Consider the following 16,849-nt stretch of genomic DNA (forward strand, 5'->3'; position numbering starts at 1 on the left):
CGATGAGGTAGCCTAGTGGTTAAAGCGTTCGCTCGTCACGCCGAAGACCCGGGTTTGATTCCCCACATGAGTACAATGGCTAAAGCCTATTTCTGGTGCCCGCCCTCCCTTCATTACAATGTCATAATACAACGCTAGCTAAATACTATATAAAACAACAATGCTTAAAATACACAGTAACCTAAGCTTCCAGATTAATAAAGTAATAATTGAATGAACTTACCCTATATGATACAGTGAAGAGAACGTGCTGAGAAATATGTGCTGACTGACCAGTAGAAGTTGTGATCAGGGTATCCACATGATTGCAGAGAACATGCAAAAAGCTAGATAACAAAGAGCACCTAATCACAGGTCAAGCCTGTGACCGACCCAGTGACAATAGCCATGAACCTATTAACGAAATGGTTGAACCTCCCAAGCTATATACAGAACTAGCTTACCTGTGAATTAGAAGATTTGTGCAAGTGCTGAAGTTAACGCAAGTATTTAAGAAAATAAATGTTAAATATTTAGGTTAGCTTATTAATTTAATTCATGTTTGGTTATTAAAATGATACTTTAAAATCTAACAATATTCTATTTACAAGCATACTGCTATACTGAGACAGTACATTCCGTAATATATTTTTTTTAATTGCGTATATATGTGAAGGTCAAAAGTCGTATCTAGATCAATAATGAGATAAAGTCACTTGACTTACAGTCAGTTGAGCTAAAAGTTTCATTTATACCAGAGAACCAAATGTTTCCATAAACGCTGATGTCGCACAAAAGGGGCAAGGGTGTGCATAATAGAGTAGTCATTTTATTTAACTGGATTCATTGTTTTTGGTGTGTCTTTTAATTGGTTGGTTTGTTGTTTAATGCCGCACTCAGCAATGTTCCAGCTATATGACGACGGTCTGTAAATAATAAAGTCTGGACCAGACAATCCAGTGATTAATATCATGAGGATCGATCCACGCAATTGGGATCGATGATATGCATCAAACCGGCAGCGAGCCTGACCACCCGATCCCGTTAGTCGCCTCTTACGACAAGCAGAGTCGCCTTTTACGGCAAGCATGGGTTGCTGAAGACCTATTCTACCCGGGATCTTCCCGGGTCTGTATTTTAATTACTCAGAACATGAGTGAGTATGGTTTTACGCCACTTTTAGCCATATCACGACGGGGGACACCAGAAATGGGCTTTACACATGTGGGGAATCGAATCTGGGCCTTCGGCGTGACGAGCAAACGCTGTAACCACCAGGCTATCCCACCGCTCCTATTTTGATGTAAATGCTGACAAAGAATATTTTCATTAATTAGAATACACCTTACATGTATTACTGTCCAGCAATATATGCTCTTATGTTTGCTGATGACGGGTCATCTATTGCTGATACACCTTTAAATTTACAAAAGAAGATCAATGCCTTGGAACACTTTTGCAATACCACAGGCATGAAGGTAAACTAAGGAAAACTAAAATATGGTATTCGGAAATGGCGGAACCCTTAGACATTATGAAAAATAGAAATTTAGTAGTGTATATATATCGTTTTATAGATATTTGGGTATTGTGTTCAAGCTCAAACTTGTTTGGACTAAGGCGCGAAATACTCTTGCTGCACCGAATAACAAGGCCATTATGACATTATATAGATATCAAAAGAAAGTTGGTAATATACCCTGTCAAGATTTATTTAAGATATTGGAAGCACTGATTGTGCCTATTGTCTGTTACGGTGCAGAAGTATGGGGCATCTCATTGTGTAAAATTATTGAAGATGTACAGAACAAAATGCGTAAATGGTTTCTAAATACAGGTAAAACAACAAACAATGGTATGGTTTTAGGAGAGTGCGGCATAGCCCCTCTCCAACTTGTGTATACCACAAAGGCCATCAAGTATTGGTGCAGACTGCCTCGCCAATGCTATTTAAAGCTCAAATCACTGGACCATTTTAGTCGCACCACATGGGCTACTCACATTAAGAACATTTTGTTAAAATTAGGATTTCGATATGTATGGTTCACACAAGATGTTGGCAATGTGAAGATATTTATTCATCTTTTTAAACAAAGATTTTTTGTTAACCTTCAACAATCATGGTGTAGTTCCATCAGTACTTTATCTGATACCCTTTATTATAACCATTTTAAATCATTTAACAATGTAGAAAAATATTTTACACTCCCCATACCAGTACATCTGAGAATATGTATGACTCGTTCCAGATGTAGCAGGTTTACACTTGCATTTGATTTGGGGAGATACACAAATGTTCCATACACTGAACGATTATGTAAATATTGTATAGAAAATGGTAGATCTTTTATTGAAGGTGGATTTCATGTTTGGCTTGTATGTGAGCGTTATTCAGCCCTAAGAAGTAAGTATCTTCAACAGTATATCAAGTATCAAACTGTAACATCTTTAACTGACATTATTTCATCAGAAAACTTTGATGTTTTATATAACACATGTTTATATCTACATAAAGTCCAACGGCTAAGAAAAACTAAATCGATTACTTCATTGGCATGCGTAGTTCATGCAGCCAAACATTGTCTGTATTATGGGCCTATGGCCTTTCTATTGAATAAACTGTCTGTCTGTATGTATGTATTAATGTATCTTGATCTAAATTATATTATCAAAAAATCAATAAAAATATAAAAAATTGGGTGGTCTTTACGAATTATTGCCAAATAATATAATTGCCGCGTATTGCAATATATTCTTTCTTTTGGAGTAAAAAACTGAAGACTGGAGTATCCTGTCAATTTAATAACGAACTTCTGGACAACATATAACTTTGGAGTCCACATACCATCTATAGTCTCCCTGACCTATGTGTCAATTCTTCCATCAGCGAGTCCTGCAGTGCACTTGTGTCCTGTTCCTTGCAGCCAGATTCCGGTTAGTGCCGTTTTGACGCTGTACCAATATCGCTTTTCGCGGCTTTCAAAGGGAGATAATAAAACACGCCGAAAGAAGTTGGATGTGCACCGGCTCGATATTTTCATCATTTTGCGAGGTAATGCATGGATGACAAGTTGACTCGTCTTCAGCTTCGAAGTGCTTTTGTAAAACAACTGTTGTACATTAGATTTATATCGAGACCAACTCAATAAATGGTGCTTTCTAAGACAGAAGAAAGATAACTGTCGGCCATATTTGTTTGCTCGTGCTGCTCATAAAGCGGCGCGCGACAGCGTTGCTATTTGAAGAAAAGGGGGATAAATAACCAAAATACAGACACAATGACACCGAATGCATTTGTATGGTTTTACAAGACTATGCCTTCCAAATGAATATCAAAGAAGTTTATCAGGCTAACAGAAACAGCTGATAAAGGTAGGAGCTCTCGCACATGCAAATCCTTACCACAATGGCGGAAGTAATCTGGTTTTCTCATCTTCCCGAGGCAAGAGATTGTGTTTGTTTGTTGTTTAACGCCGTACTCAGCAATATTACAGCTATATGACGGCGGTCTGTAAATAATCGAGTCCGGTCCAGACAATCCAGTGATTGACATCATGAGCATCGATCGACAAAATTGGGATCGATGACATGCATCAACCAAGTCAGCGAGCCTGACCTCCTGATCCCGTATGTTGCCTCCTATGACAAGGATAGTCGCCTTTTACAGCAAGCATAGGTTGCTGAAGAGCTATTCCACCCCGGATCTTCACGGGTCTCTATACCAAAAGAAGAGATGCAGTGCAAAGTTGGATTTTAATTTTTGGATTTTCTGAAATATTACCATGATAACAGCTTTTCTTTTTTCTTTTTTTCACTTAGATTTTTTTCACTTAAACATTTGTAGGAGCTGTAACTTGAAATCTACTGCCTGGATTCTTTTCTCATGTAGGAAACTGTTTCATACTAATAGAAGAGGTGCAGTGCAAAGTTTGATTTTCATATGTGGACTTTCTGAAAAAATATGTTTTTCATGCTTTGAACCGAGAAATTTGTTGAGAGTCGAGGTCGGGGGTATCAGTGAGCCTTGCTCACTTATGTCTTGTTTTATATTGCAAAACCCAAATCACCACCCCACCCCTAAATGTCAATGGGCAGCCCCTTATAATAAGTGATCTTCTGTTCTTTCAGGTTCTGGCAAGCTCCAAGATCAGACATGTTTTCTAGGTTTGGGAGCGGGGAGCCGGTCAAGAAGAGCACCAATTTATGGGATGATGGTGATGACACACCATCACAGTTCTCCAGAACAGGCATGTATTCTAGGTCGAAGTTTCAGTATGGCAGCAGCGGGAGAGGGCAGTTAGACAAGACGAGCCAACAGACAGGAGGCAATCTGTGGGATGATGCTGATGAGAATCCACCACAGTTCTCACGTGGCAGCAAGACAGTGTCTGACAGGACAGACAGATACAGAGGATATTCTAAGTTTAGTTTCCAGGAGTCTCAAACTGCCCCTACTTCAGACACTTGGGGTGGTTTGGGGTCTTCCTTCAGAAATGAGTCATTGGACAAAGGTCCAGGTAAAGATTACTTCGGTGCCCAAAGCAGAAATCTAGACATGGAAACTGAGAGCCGTGGAAGAGGCAGAGGTTGGACCACTGGCCAAAAGATGGAGACAGACAGATTGCCCCATGCAGGCATTGACACCGGCAGCAACAGATTTGGCATGGAATCGAGAGGTTTGGAGACAGGTAGAAGATTCCTCGGAAGTAGTAACACATCATATCCAATGGAAACCGAAAGTATGAGATTTGATGAAGGTGGCAAAAACTGGACAAATTTTGCAAATCCTACAAATTTAAGGAAGGAGCCAGAAAGTGACATATTCAGTGACAGACACAGAGGCTCATCCTCACAACCCAGAAATGAAACCAGAAACCAATGGTCCCATGAAAGTCCTCGAAGTCATTCTGCAGGTGCCCGTTGGGAAAGAGAAAGCTACAGATTCAGTGAAACACCTAGAGGTCCATCTGCTGGACAAGAAATAGCCCGGAGAAGGGACAACTCTGTGCTGGATACAGGGGTAATGCAGGAGTTGAAAATGAGAATGGCCGCCGAGAGGCAGCAAAGCAGAGTCAATCCTGTCGACATGAACAAGGTCATGAAAGTTATGAACATTGTGGACCAGCTTTCTGATGAGCCCAGGCAAAATGTTTCTCCGAGGAGAAATCCAAGGACAAGAGATTTTTATGGAAAAGTAGAAACTGCACACCCTCGCGAATCAAGAGGCTTGAAAAGAGATGGCAGCATGCATGGCACCAAAGACAGAGAGGATAGAAGCTTAAAGAGAGGGAGGAGGGAAGACTTTGGAGACCGAGAAAGACCCAGAAGCTTTCAACGGTCTGAAACATTTAGAGACCAACAGAAGTCCAGTATTCACACAAAAGAAAAACCAGTTTCACTACTGGACTTGAAGTTTGATTTTCCAAAACAGGGTAAGTTACTTCTAACAAGTGGTACAACTGGTTATCCTTGACCCAACACCCTTCCAAGTACGATAAGTCAGTGCTGTTCATACCAGAGTTCAAAATTAAGCATGAAAGTCAGTGGGTCTTGGTCATGACCCTAATGTTGAAAGTTTAGGGGTTTGGGGGTTCCCTTGAGTCAAATAGCACAGAGGACCTCCAGGACACCAGGGCCCCCTCTTATTTTGAACACTGCAAACTAAGCTACCACCTGATTCCCATTATGCTTGAGTATGGTGTCATTTTATTACCATGTTAGTTTCAATTATGACACAGAGAGTCTTACCTGTTCAGGTATTTATCTGGACCTCCTCAGAGGCCGATATTCAGCATCGTATGTGAAGCAAATGACACTGAAAAGTCCCTGTTGGAATTTTTAAATTCCCAGTTCCCCAGAATTTATGCAAATAAGAATGTTAAGAATAACAAATTTTGAACAATATCACGATTTGCCTGCGAAAAGTAGTTAAATAGTTTTGAATCTTCATTTTCCTGAGGCAAGGGAATTCACTGACCAGTTTCCACCTTTGCCAAACTACGCTGGAATTCAGGAGTTATATTTTTGCTAGATTAATGAGTCCATGCATAGTCCAATCAAATTCGCATAACAAAATTAGAAATGAGGTTCATTAACATGGATTTCAACATGCAGATTTCAATTGACTGCATGATTTGCAAAGCATGTGTACCGTCACCTGGGCCGTTACCGTCTACAACATAGATTTTGATTATCAATCAGATCGTCTCGACTGGGTGCCCCACCATTTTGTTTGAAGCAAATGATTTGAGAAGTGGAATTTGATTGGTCAAAAGGAGGGACAGAAGGGGCATAACTTGTAATAGCCACTGGTGGAGCTATGAGGGAGAAATGAAATTTCAGCCTAGTTCGACAAGGGTGAAAACTGGAATCCTTACCTTGGGAGATGGGAATCCTAAACAAATCTCGTCAGCTGAATATTGCCGAGTGTGGCGTTAAACAACAAACAAACACAAGAGCCTACTGTATGTTAGAGTATTTTTAAGGTAAAGTTAACTTTTGTAATCTCTCTCCATAATTTTCATTTTTCCAAAAGCTACAAGGCGCGAACAAACTCTTCACATCATTTTCAGTAGATTTTAGTGTTAATTAATATATGTGGACTCACATTAGCTGAGCTTACTTGACTGAACAGCAGAAAGAGTGTTGGGCACCATTGAGTTGAAACCCATGGTCCTGTGTTTGAATCCCGGTTCTCCATGATTATGTTTCTAGATTTAAAGTGGTAAGTGTCTAACACATGCCTCACTTCCTGCTTTCATCCCTCATCAATTTGAAACACTGGAGTTCTGTTCCAAGCAGCATTAAACCCAAACTCACTCACTCGCTGACTTGGTTGATGCATGTCATCGATCCCAATTGCATAGATCGATGCTCGTGTCAATCACTGGATTGTCTGGTCCAGACTCAATTATTTACAGCCCGCTGTCATATAGCTGAAATATTGCTGAGTGCTGCGTTAAACAAACACTCACTCACTCACTCATGAAGATTCGGGGTGGAATAGCTCTTCAGCAACCTATGCTTGCCGTAAAAGGCGACTATGCATGTTGTAAGAGGCAACATACAGGATCAGGAGGTCAGGCTCGCTGACTTGGTTGATGCATGTCATCGATCCCCATGATGTCAATCACTTGATTGTCTGGTCCGACTTGATTATTTTACAGCCCGCCGTCATATAGCTGGAATATTGCCATGATTACTGAGTGCGGCGTTACACAACAAACAAACACACCCCAACACAGCATAACACAACACACTGTTAAAACCCTTTCACCTTGTGTCCACCTTACCTTTGAATGAACACTGATGCTTGCATTACAGGTGTGCAGGAAACAATGGGTTTGAAGCTGAGAAGACTGGTTGCCAATATCAAGAGCTTCAAGGCTTCCGGCGACCACGTAAATGACATTCACACCCTCGACATTTCTCTGGCTAAGTGTAAAATAAGGTCTGATTACAAGCAGGAAGTGCTGGGGAAAGTTGGAAAAAAACTCACATTTACTGGATGTTTGATGGTTAATGGTATCTTCCTTGCCAGGTGTCTGGGTACAGGTAAGAAGGAGGTGAAACATGCATGCTACGAGGAAGCTATTAATGTCCTGATGACTAAACCTGTGGAAGAAATTATGGAAATGAAGGATGAAGGTAGTGATAACATGATGAAGAAATTGCTTGCTGTTGAAGAGAAGAAAAAGTCTACGAAAGAAGTGGTTCCTGGAGCACCAAATCTTCAGCTGTGTGAAAAATTGGAAAAGTTGATCAAATATCTTAATGGTTTCAAGAAGAGAGCTGATACACCAATAATTGAGTTGAACAATGCTAATGTAGCTGCAAGCAATGTCTTTCATCGGGAATACAGGGAAGACTCAATGGAGCTTGTCAAGAGTACCTCTCTTGGTAAAGGACATCTTACACTTGACGGGCATCTGATTGCTACTGCTGTTGGGAAGGTATCCAAACGAGTGAAGTACAGGACATATGCAAAAGGAATCGATTTGCTCAAGAACAGTCCTATGTCTGTTGTTCTGGAGGGAGTTCTTGCAGACGACAACTACTCCAACCTCTCTGCCCATGATGTTCTGTCCCCCAGGCATGTGGGTCTTCCAGACGAGGAGACACAACAGAAACTGGGCAAACTGATTGGTCAGGTGAAGAGGATGGCCAACTCCAATCAGGCTGCAAACAACATACTCCAGATTGCTTCAAAAAATGCCAATCTCCTCTTGACTTGTCTTTCAAAGAGAGGAGCAAAAGGTGGCGAGTTATTTACCGAATGTGATCTTTATGTCGACTGCATCTATATCTGCACGGGGGAAGGCTACAAATATACGGATGCAGTGAAGCAGACCTACGAGGAAGCAATAAGGGTGCTTTCCAACAGTTCTCCAGACGTCATCTTCAACGACTTCAAGCGCATAACAACTCAAGATGTGCACAATGTCACAGAAGTTTGTGAGGTGTGGGAAGGGAAGAAGATGAAGACATTCTTCTGGTCAAACTATCACAAGATCCAAACATTCAAGAAAAGAATACTCTTCAAGCAAAATCCTGACTACACAGAATTTCCAAGGGATTGGGAACGAATGATTATCATGGAACAAGAAAAGTTTTCGTCAGATCGGGTGAACAAGGCCTACGAAATACTTCTTAACTCTGCAACCAGAAACTTTGTGACTCTGCATGGGAAGGGCTCAACGGAAGGAAATGTTCTCAAGTAAGTATTTGTTTGTTGTTTAACGCTGCACTCAACAATATTCCAGCTTTATGATGGCGGTCTGTAAATAATCTGGACCAGACAGTAAATAGTCTGGACCAGACAATCCAGTGATTGAAATCATGAGCATCGATCCTAACAATTGGGATACGATGACATACATCAACCAAGTCAGCGAGCCTGACCACCCGATCCCGTTAGTCGCCCCTTATGGCAAGCATGGGTTGCTTAGACCTATTCTAACCAGGATCTTCGCAGGTCCTGAAGTAAGTAGGTTTGTGTTGAGTAACCAATGTAATACAGCAGAACCCTGTTAATCCAGACTCCACTAATCCTGAAACTGAACCTCACAGATTATCGTGTTTAGGATATATAAATTTATACTACTCAAAAGAAGCTAAAGAATGCCCAATTCTTTCATATTACTATGGTTAATCTATGAAAGAATTGGGTGTTCCTTCACTCTCTTTTTTATCCCCCCGACATATAATGACGGGGGGATAAAACCATCAGTATGTCCGTCTGTCTGTCCGTCTGTAATCATTGTTTGTCCAGAGCATATTTCCTAAACAGTACAACCTAGCTTCACAAAACTTGGTACACTTTATAATCAGGCTCAGTGGTAGTGCCTTTTGCTATTTAGAGATTTTTAGAATTTTATATTTTTGTCGTTTCCATGGAAATATTTTGAACTTAGGAAATTTGAGGGTAGTGCTCTTGTCCGGAGCATATTTCCTAAACCGTACAACCTAGCTTCCCAGAACTTGGTACACTTAACAGTCAGGCTCAGTAGAAGTGCCTTTTGCTATTTGGAGATTTTTAGAATTTTATATTTTTGTAGTTTCGTTGGAAATATGATGAACTTAGGAAATTTTTGGGTAGTGCTCTTGTCCGGACCATATCTCCCGAACCATACAACTTAGCTTCTCAAAAGTTTTTATGGTTGGACCAGTCATCTAAGGCATGGCAATTTGCTGTCAACAGAATTGTTCACGTCTGAAACCTGTGATTGCGGGTTCAAATCCATGTTTTCCCCGATTATGTTTCTAGGTTGGAGAAGGGGGTAGGAGGAGCCTGTGATTTGTCACTTTTTCCAAACACACAGTTGCCTTTTTCTTTGAAAGTATTATTCTGAAAAATATAAAAAAAGACATTTTTTCCATTTTATTCTGGAAAAAATTATTGTTTCCAAAACTGACCAATCAAAGCGTCGCTTACCAGATCACGAAAGTGAAAGTCAGAATGTGATTTCTGATCATGCAATCTCGAAAACGTAAACATAATGGGATGTCCTCAGATCTTTGTTTAGCGGCAGCAAGAACTTAGATCTGATTTAAATGAGATTGCTTGGCACAAGGCTTAACTTTGTGTGAATGTCATGATCATAAGAAGATCTAAGTTCATGGCATCACTATTTGCACTCAACACAGTTCTTTAACTTTGTTGTAAAAACACTTGTTTTTCCTTCTTCCCAGAATGCTTTTGCGCCAGTCTTTCTTTAGCTCACCAAAATAAGATTGAAGTGTCATTAAATCATTACTTCATAAGTCAGTTGAGCTACAGCACATGGACATGGACTCTGGACCAAGCTTATTATTTTTTTCATTTTACACAGGCAAGACAAATATTATGAAGATGAACATGATGAAACAGCATTTGGACAAAGACCTATTTAGATAGACCCATCAGATAAACAAGCCCGTGAAGATCAGGGTTAACCATGATTGTTGTAAGAGGCGATGCTTGTCGTAGATTGATGCTTATGTCAATCACTGGTTTGTCGAGATTCGGTTTTCAGACTGCTGGCACATTGCTTAACTATTGCTGAGTGTGGTGTAAAACAACGAACATCAGGTCATCAGATCAGATATTTTAATTTACCAATGTTTAACTTTTATGTTGTGGACTCTTCTTTTTACCTCTGTCGCTTTCTATCTGCTGAAATGTTGTTTAGGTGTGAACTGTTCCTACAAGGTGAGAAGCTGGCAGAGGCCAATGGCAAGAACAATGTTGAAGCTTCTGCAAAGGCAGCCGCTAAAATCCTCTTCAAATTCTACGAGCAACAACCTACCATTAAGGTAAACAGAGTTTACAGATACTTGTATACACGTTGCTTTTCACCCTCATGAAATAACATAAGATAGCTATGCCATAAATTGCAAAGAACAGTGAAAACCGTAGCGTGGTTTATTTCGCGATAAAACATTGTTCTATCATGACGTCATTCCTGGAGATTCAAACATGTACTCGCAAGTTGATGATGTCTTAAATTGGAAGACATTATTTTTGAGAGGGAAGTGTCTCGTGAGTTGTTCCCCATAGATGTGGCTGGACAGTGCAGATGAATGTAATGACCGAACAATCACACCCAAAAGTGGGAGAGATAATGACAATCAGATTTGGGAGAAAGGGTACAGATAATCGATGTGAAGCTTGTAAGAATGTAAGGGAAAGACCAAATTTACCCCCCCCCCTGTTCATTAATTGGACTTGTCCAACATTTCCACGGTCAGATTCTGTTCAGGGAGTCATCGACCGCCTCCGTGGTCTAATGGTAGAGCATCCGCCCGGAGAGCGGAAGGTCCGGGGTTCGATTCCCGGCCGCGTCATACCAAAAGACGTTAAAAGATGCTACTTGTTGTTACCCTGTCTGGCGCTAGGTATTAAGGGGCTCAAACAAGGACTGGTCGGCTCTGAGTCAGTATACAGTGTCTGAGTGGGGTATTCATGTTAAACTGTGGCATGGTATCTCAGTGAGCTAGCACTATTAATCGGCATCAGTCCGGTCTAGTATAAGCAGCCACACACACACCCGTGCATGCACGTCGCTATATAAGTGCAATAATCTTGGACGCGACGTTAAACCCCATTTCACCTCACCTCAGGGAGTCATCATTATTTAAATACGGGTTAATATGTTTAAAGCGTGTACTTTTTATTGACCTCCTTAAAGAGGCTGTACTAATGTTGATACCATGTAAGAAATAAAAGATGAGTGGGAGTTGTTTATCGTACAATAAAACACTGCAGGGAGAATAAACCATGAGGGGCGCAGTATCCTCCCTGCAGTATTTTACTGTACGATAAACAACTCCAACTCATTTATTTCTTAATTAAGGAAATCAATGTGTTTCCTGTTCCATATCCTACATCTTTTTCCTCACTTGTCGACCCGTGAAGATTCCGGGGTAGAATAGGTCTTCAGCAACCCATGCTTGCTGTAAAAGGTGACTATGCTTGTCGTAAAAGGCGACTAACGGGATCGGGTGGTCAGGCTCGCTGACTTGGTTGATGCATGTCATCGATCCCAATTGCGTGGATCGATACTCATGACATTAATCACTGGATTGTCTGGTCCAGACTCGATTATTTACAGACCGCCGTCAAATAGCTGTAATATTGCTGAGTGCTGCGTTAAACAACAAACCAACCAACCAAAAATCCTCACTTGTCATGTGTTGCATGATAGCTTTTATCACCATCCTGCATGTTATGCCGACAGTGTATGTTGTTGGGCTTCACTGTCGATTAAAGAACTTACCTACCTTCCAATAATGGCCTAAAATAGAAAACATTTATTCGGGAAAGGGGAAACTTAAACTTGTTGACATTTGATTTCGTTCATTGAGATCTCCTTGTAATATTTTTCTGAGAGGAAAATCAAGGCGAAAATTGAAAAATATATTTGTTGATTTTGTTTCCCACTGTATTTTTTTTTTTTAACTAATTACTTGAAATGTCTTTATATTGCTTTTTGATATGATTGATACAGACCCATTGTCGAAGCATTGAAATTGTTTCAATGAGTTTGCAATTACGGAAGATAATAATTCTAAATCTATCAATAAAATATGATAAATTTAGATGAAATGTCCATTAGACATTGCGAAAAGTGATAGATTTAATACGCGAGTTATATGACTGGTAGGTTTGTTAAGTTCTATGTTATTTTGATGTGGCTGGGGACTGGCCGGCCTGCAGTGTCTGTGTGACACGCAGTGATATGACTTGAATACTGTAATACCCAACCCACTCACTTGCTCAGTCTCAGTAACAATAATCTGTTTGAACCAGAAGTTACAATTTTTACCTTCCTAAAACCAGAAGTATTGACGATTTCTTTTTATTCCTCTCAAAATGGCATGGCCTACTAGCAGAATGTTGCTGAGGTCCCAGGTCATTTCGGCATATTGTTCTATCCTGGGAATATCTCTTCTGCTTTTGTAAAGGGAACTAATGTAATCTCTGGTTTCAGCTGCTAGCCGATGGAGATGATTCCAAGTCCTGGCACACCTATGAGTCGATCAAAGAAAAGGCAGATCAGATGAAGGCTGAGAGTGAGGACTCAGAGACAGATGATTTCATCTACATCAACGACTTCCCCCCACGTCGAAAACAAAAAGTCCAGGAAGAAGCCATGGAGGTGGATCAGCAGGATGCAGACAAGGATGCAGACAAGGATACAGACAAGGATGCTGACAAGGATGCAGACAAGGATGCCCCATCGTCCAGCCATTCAGTCACGGAAGTAAAGCACCCAGACACCATGGACGAGGGAGACTGTCTTGTAGGGGACAGTGATGCACCATCCTCGACACTACCAGTCAACAAGTGGGTGAAACAGGTGGTGGAGAAGATGATCGTGGAGTTTGCAGCCACAGAAAGTTTGGAGGAAGTCATCTTTGGTCCTGGGTTTCCTGTGGGAGATCAAAGGCAGATCAAGATTAGTGCTGCAAAGCATCGTGTTTACAGCTGCATCAGGGCGACTCCAGATAAAAGTACCTATGTGTGTCTCTTTCAAAAGCTTTCACCAGAGATGACACTGAGAACATTGAAATGGAAAGGCAAATGTGGGAAATATGCTATCATGCCCAAGGAAGAACTTCCAAAATTAGATGATCTAGAAAAGGACTCATTTGGAATACACACCAGTCTACAGCGAAGCCATTGGAAAGGTTATCAAGCATACAAACTGAAGAAGCCTCAAGAGGAAGAAGATGCAGACATGTCATAGAGCCTAGTCTCAAAGAAGAACTTAAGAACCACAGGATCTAACACTCCTACAGAAATAGGTCTTGTTTAAGGGAATGAAATTGATGTGACAAAAACTGCCATCGCTGACAATTTATTTGTTTGTACGAGTGTGAATAATGCTGACAATGTCATCATTTAAGCCCAGAGATCAGTAATGGCCATCATGCTTCTTGAAATGCAGCAGAAGACTGGACAGTAACTTCATGTTGTCTCTTTGTGTGAACATTGTGAAGGGATATTCTGATTGAATATTTGGAATATAGAGCAGGCACAGTGCTTGGTCCATTCTATTGCACTTTATTTGTACCATTCATGTTCAAGAGTATTATCCCATATTTTCAGATTTAGACATAGTGGTGTATATTGTTCGTCTGTAGAACTGACTTTACATTCAAGAAAGAAATGAGGAAGGTAATGTACAAACTTTTAGTTACGATGCAAAAGTCATAAGGCTGAGTTTGATTTTGTGTACCATTGTTTCCATTATCCTGTCTCCATCATGTCGTGATGGCTACTCTTGAATAAATCATAATTAAATAGCCCCATATGCTGCTGCTGCTACACTTTATTTTCAAAATCATGCAGTGCTTGGACATCCATCAGGGATATATGAAGTATGACTCCTTGAAAGCCCTTGGCAATTTTTAGAGACATGGATTGGTTACGTCAAGGGTTAAGGTCACAGCTTGAAAGGAAGTTTGTTTTCTGCCTACCTTGAAAAAGGTCCACTGCAGGTCATGATAAAAGTTGCTACGTTATCCTCTGGGTGGGATCAATTTTGGGAAGATTGTGAGTCACCTATATAAGGTCAAGGTTACAGTGAAGGTCATTAGTAAAGAATGTTTGCCATTTTCACCCAAGTGCTTTTTCTGCAGATAAGTTATTTATACAGCGATTGTCATTTGATTAATTATGTTTGGTAAGTGATGACAACAGTTGTAGGTCACTGTGACCTACTTTCATTAAGTATCATGTGTAAAACTTGTTGCTACATTAAGGTCACCTAGGGTCATCACATTTGGTTTATGTGCTAGGGAGGGCTATATTACATATGAAAACACTTGCCAAGCATGCCAAGTGAGAAGAAATATTCCATTATCCAAGAGATTGAAATTAAACCCTGGCTTGAACCTTCTTGTACATACAGGCCAATAAATGTATTTTGCAATTATTTTTCAAATAGTTTTACATGTCACATTTGTATATACATGATATATGTATTTCATTTTGTATTGATAACCTATGGATATGTATCATGCAACATTTCGATCTCATTAACAAGATACCTTTGACTCAGATGCGATATGACTTTGCATGATGATCTATGAACACCACATAGAAGGTCGCGTCAAGTGAACCCTGAAGTTGGTTGGTTGGTTAACGCACTCAGCAATGTTCGGGCTATATGACGGGGGTCTGTAAATAATCTGCATCAACCAATTCAGTGAGCCTGACCATCTGATCCCATCAGTCACCTCTTACGACAAGCATAGTCGCTGAACCCTGAAGTAACCCTTGACCTCCCAATCGAAATTAAGTTTCTACAGCCAATCAGATGTCAGCTTTCTGAAATGATTTGGCTTCATTTCATCACCATCTTGACTGACTTGAGGCTGATTGGCCAGTTAGAAAGTACTAACCGTAAAGATCAGGTTTAGAATAGGTCTTCAGCAACCCATGCTTGTGGTAAGAGGCAACTGTGCTTGTCCTAATGTGTGTGAGCAGACAATCTTTGAGCCAATCCCCGTAACAGATAGGGCACTTTGTGTACTTTTCATGAGTGGGATTTCCTCACTGATTACCTTCTGATATATCAATTAAGACAGTTCAATAATTATATCCCAAATGCAGTCTCTGTTTCCCAAGTGTTTAGAATAAATCATGTTTGCATGTTAAATATAAAATGTACTTTCACTTACACTTGAATGAATGAAGCAATTACATTATCATCCAAAACTGGCTTCCCAGAAACCTATGATTGTGAGTTCGAATCCCGGTTCGCCTTGATTATGTTTCTAGGTTTGTCAGCACCATACCGGTGATTGTGGGTTTCACCGAAGTGGTAAACGTCTGAGACATGCATCACTTCGGGCTTTCCTCCCACATTAAGCTGACATGCCACGATATAACTGGAATACTGTTAAAAGCGGTGTTAAACCCAACTCACTCACAACTGGCTTCAACAGGAGATTTGGCGGTTACCATGACATCACAATCAAATGACATTGCTCATCTGTTCCTAATGGATACAATTAGCTGTATTCCCTACAATCAAAACAGGGGCGGTCGGGTAGCCTAGTGGTTAAAGTGTTTGCTCGTCACACCGAAGACCTTGCTGGAATATTGCTAAAAGCGGAGTAAAACCATACTCACTCACTACTATCAAAACACTTGTTATTGCTGTTTACAAACTGAAAGAGTGATTGTAAGATATATAGAATCTTGCACTCGTTTCTTTTGACATTTAATTTTATCAACACTCCTTGATGAAAGTTTATATCTTTTCCACAAGCCTCAGAGTTTTAAACTCTCATCGACTCATGTTGATATATTTGATATCAAAAGATACCTGTCTGAGATTCTCTCTGTCCCTTTCCTGAGGTTATTGCTGTACAGTTTCTGGAATAATATTCCTGAAATATGAAGAGCCCACAGAATGTTGGTCAAGGTGATTGTTGTCCTTTGGGCACTACAAAAACCTGTGATTGTGGGTTTTGAAACCCAGTTAGCCCTGACTATGTTTCAGGGTTGTGCTCATGCGATTCAACAAAGTGTTGAACGTCTAAGACGTCAGACATCACTTTTGGCTTTTCCCCGACATTAGCTGACACAGTGATATAACTGGAACACTGTTAAAAGCGATGTAACACTCACTCATTCACTCAAGGTGATTGTTTAAGCATCATCCTGATTTTGTAGCTCATAATTATTTCTTTTTAGAATGTCATCTTTCCCAATTGGGATTTGGGGTTGGAATGGGTCCCTGTGGATTTTGAACTTTTACATTTTGTTGTAAAAAACTATCCTTTGTAGTTCATAATTTGTTTAGTTTAATTATGCTAATCTTGCATTTCCAAACATTGAAAAGATAACTTAGGAAATAAACTTTGGATAAAGCCA

At 40.3% G+C, this 16,849-nt stretch overlaps 1 protein-coding gene across 3 annotated transcripts; it reads left to right on the forward strand.

Annotated features, from left to right (window-relative positions):
* The first annotated feature begins 2,950 nt into the window (after positions 1–2,950).
* Positions 2,951–16,849, forward strand: LOC124134670. 3 transcript variants are annotated; one of them, XM_046499618.2, is made up of 6 exons: positions 3,129–3,351; positions 4,108–5,411; positions 7,303–8,695; positions 10,650–10,773; positions 12,951–13,142; positions 13,179–16,849. In XM_046499618.2, exons 2-6 carry the CDS (start codon positions 4,133–4,135, stop codon positions 13,707–13,709), a joined length of 3,519 nt encoding a protein of 1,172 aa, XP_046355574.2. In that variant the 5' UTR covers positions 3,129–3,351; positions 4,108–4,132; the 3' UTR covers positions 13,710–16,849. The 3 variants fall into 3 exon arrangements, with proteins under 3 accessions (XP_046355573.2, XP_046355574.2, XP_046355572.2); XM_046499617.2 differs by lacking the exon at positions 3,129–3,351 and adding an exon at positions 2,951–3,031 and having other exon boundaries at positions 12,951–16,849; XM_046499616.2 differs by having other exon boundaries at positions 3,131–3,351; positions 12,951–16,849.

The sequence above is a fragment of the Haliotis rufescens genome, unplaced genomic scaffold, assembly GCF_023055435.1.
Source record: "Haliotis rufescens isolate VD_foot unplaced genomic scaffold, xgHalRufe1.0.p SCAF_4, whole genome shotgun sequence".
NCBI classification, from domain to species: Eukaryota; Metazoa; Mollusca; class Gastropoda; order Lepetellida; family Haliotidae; genus Haliotis; species Haliotis rufescens.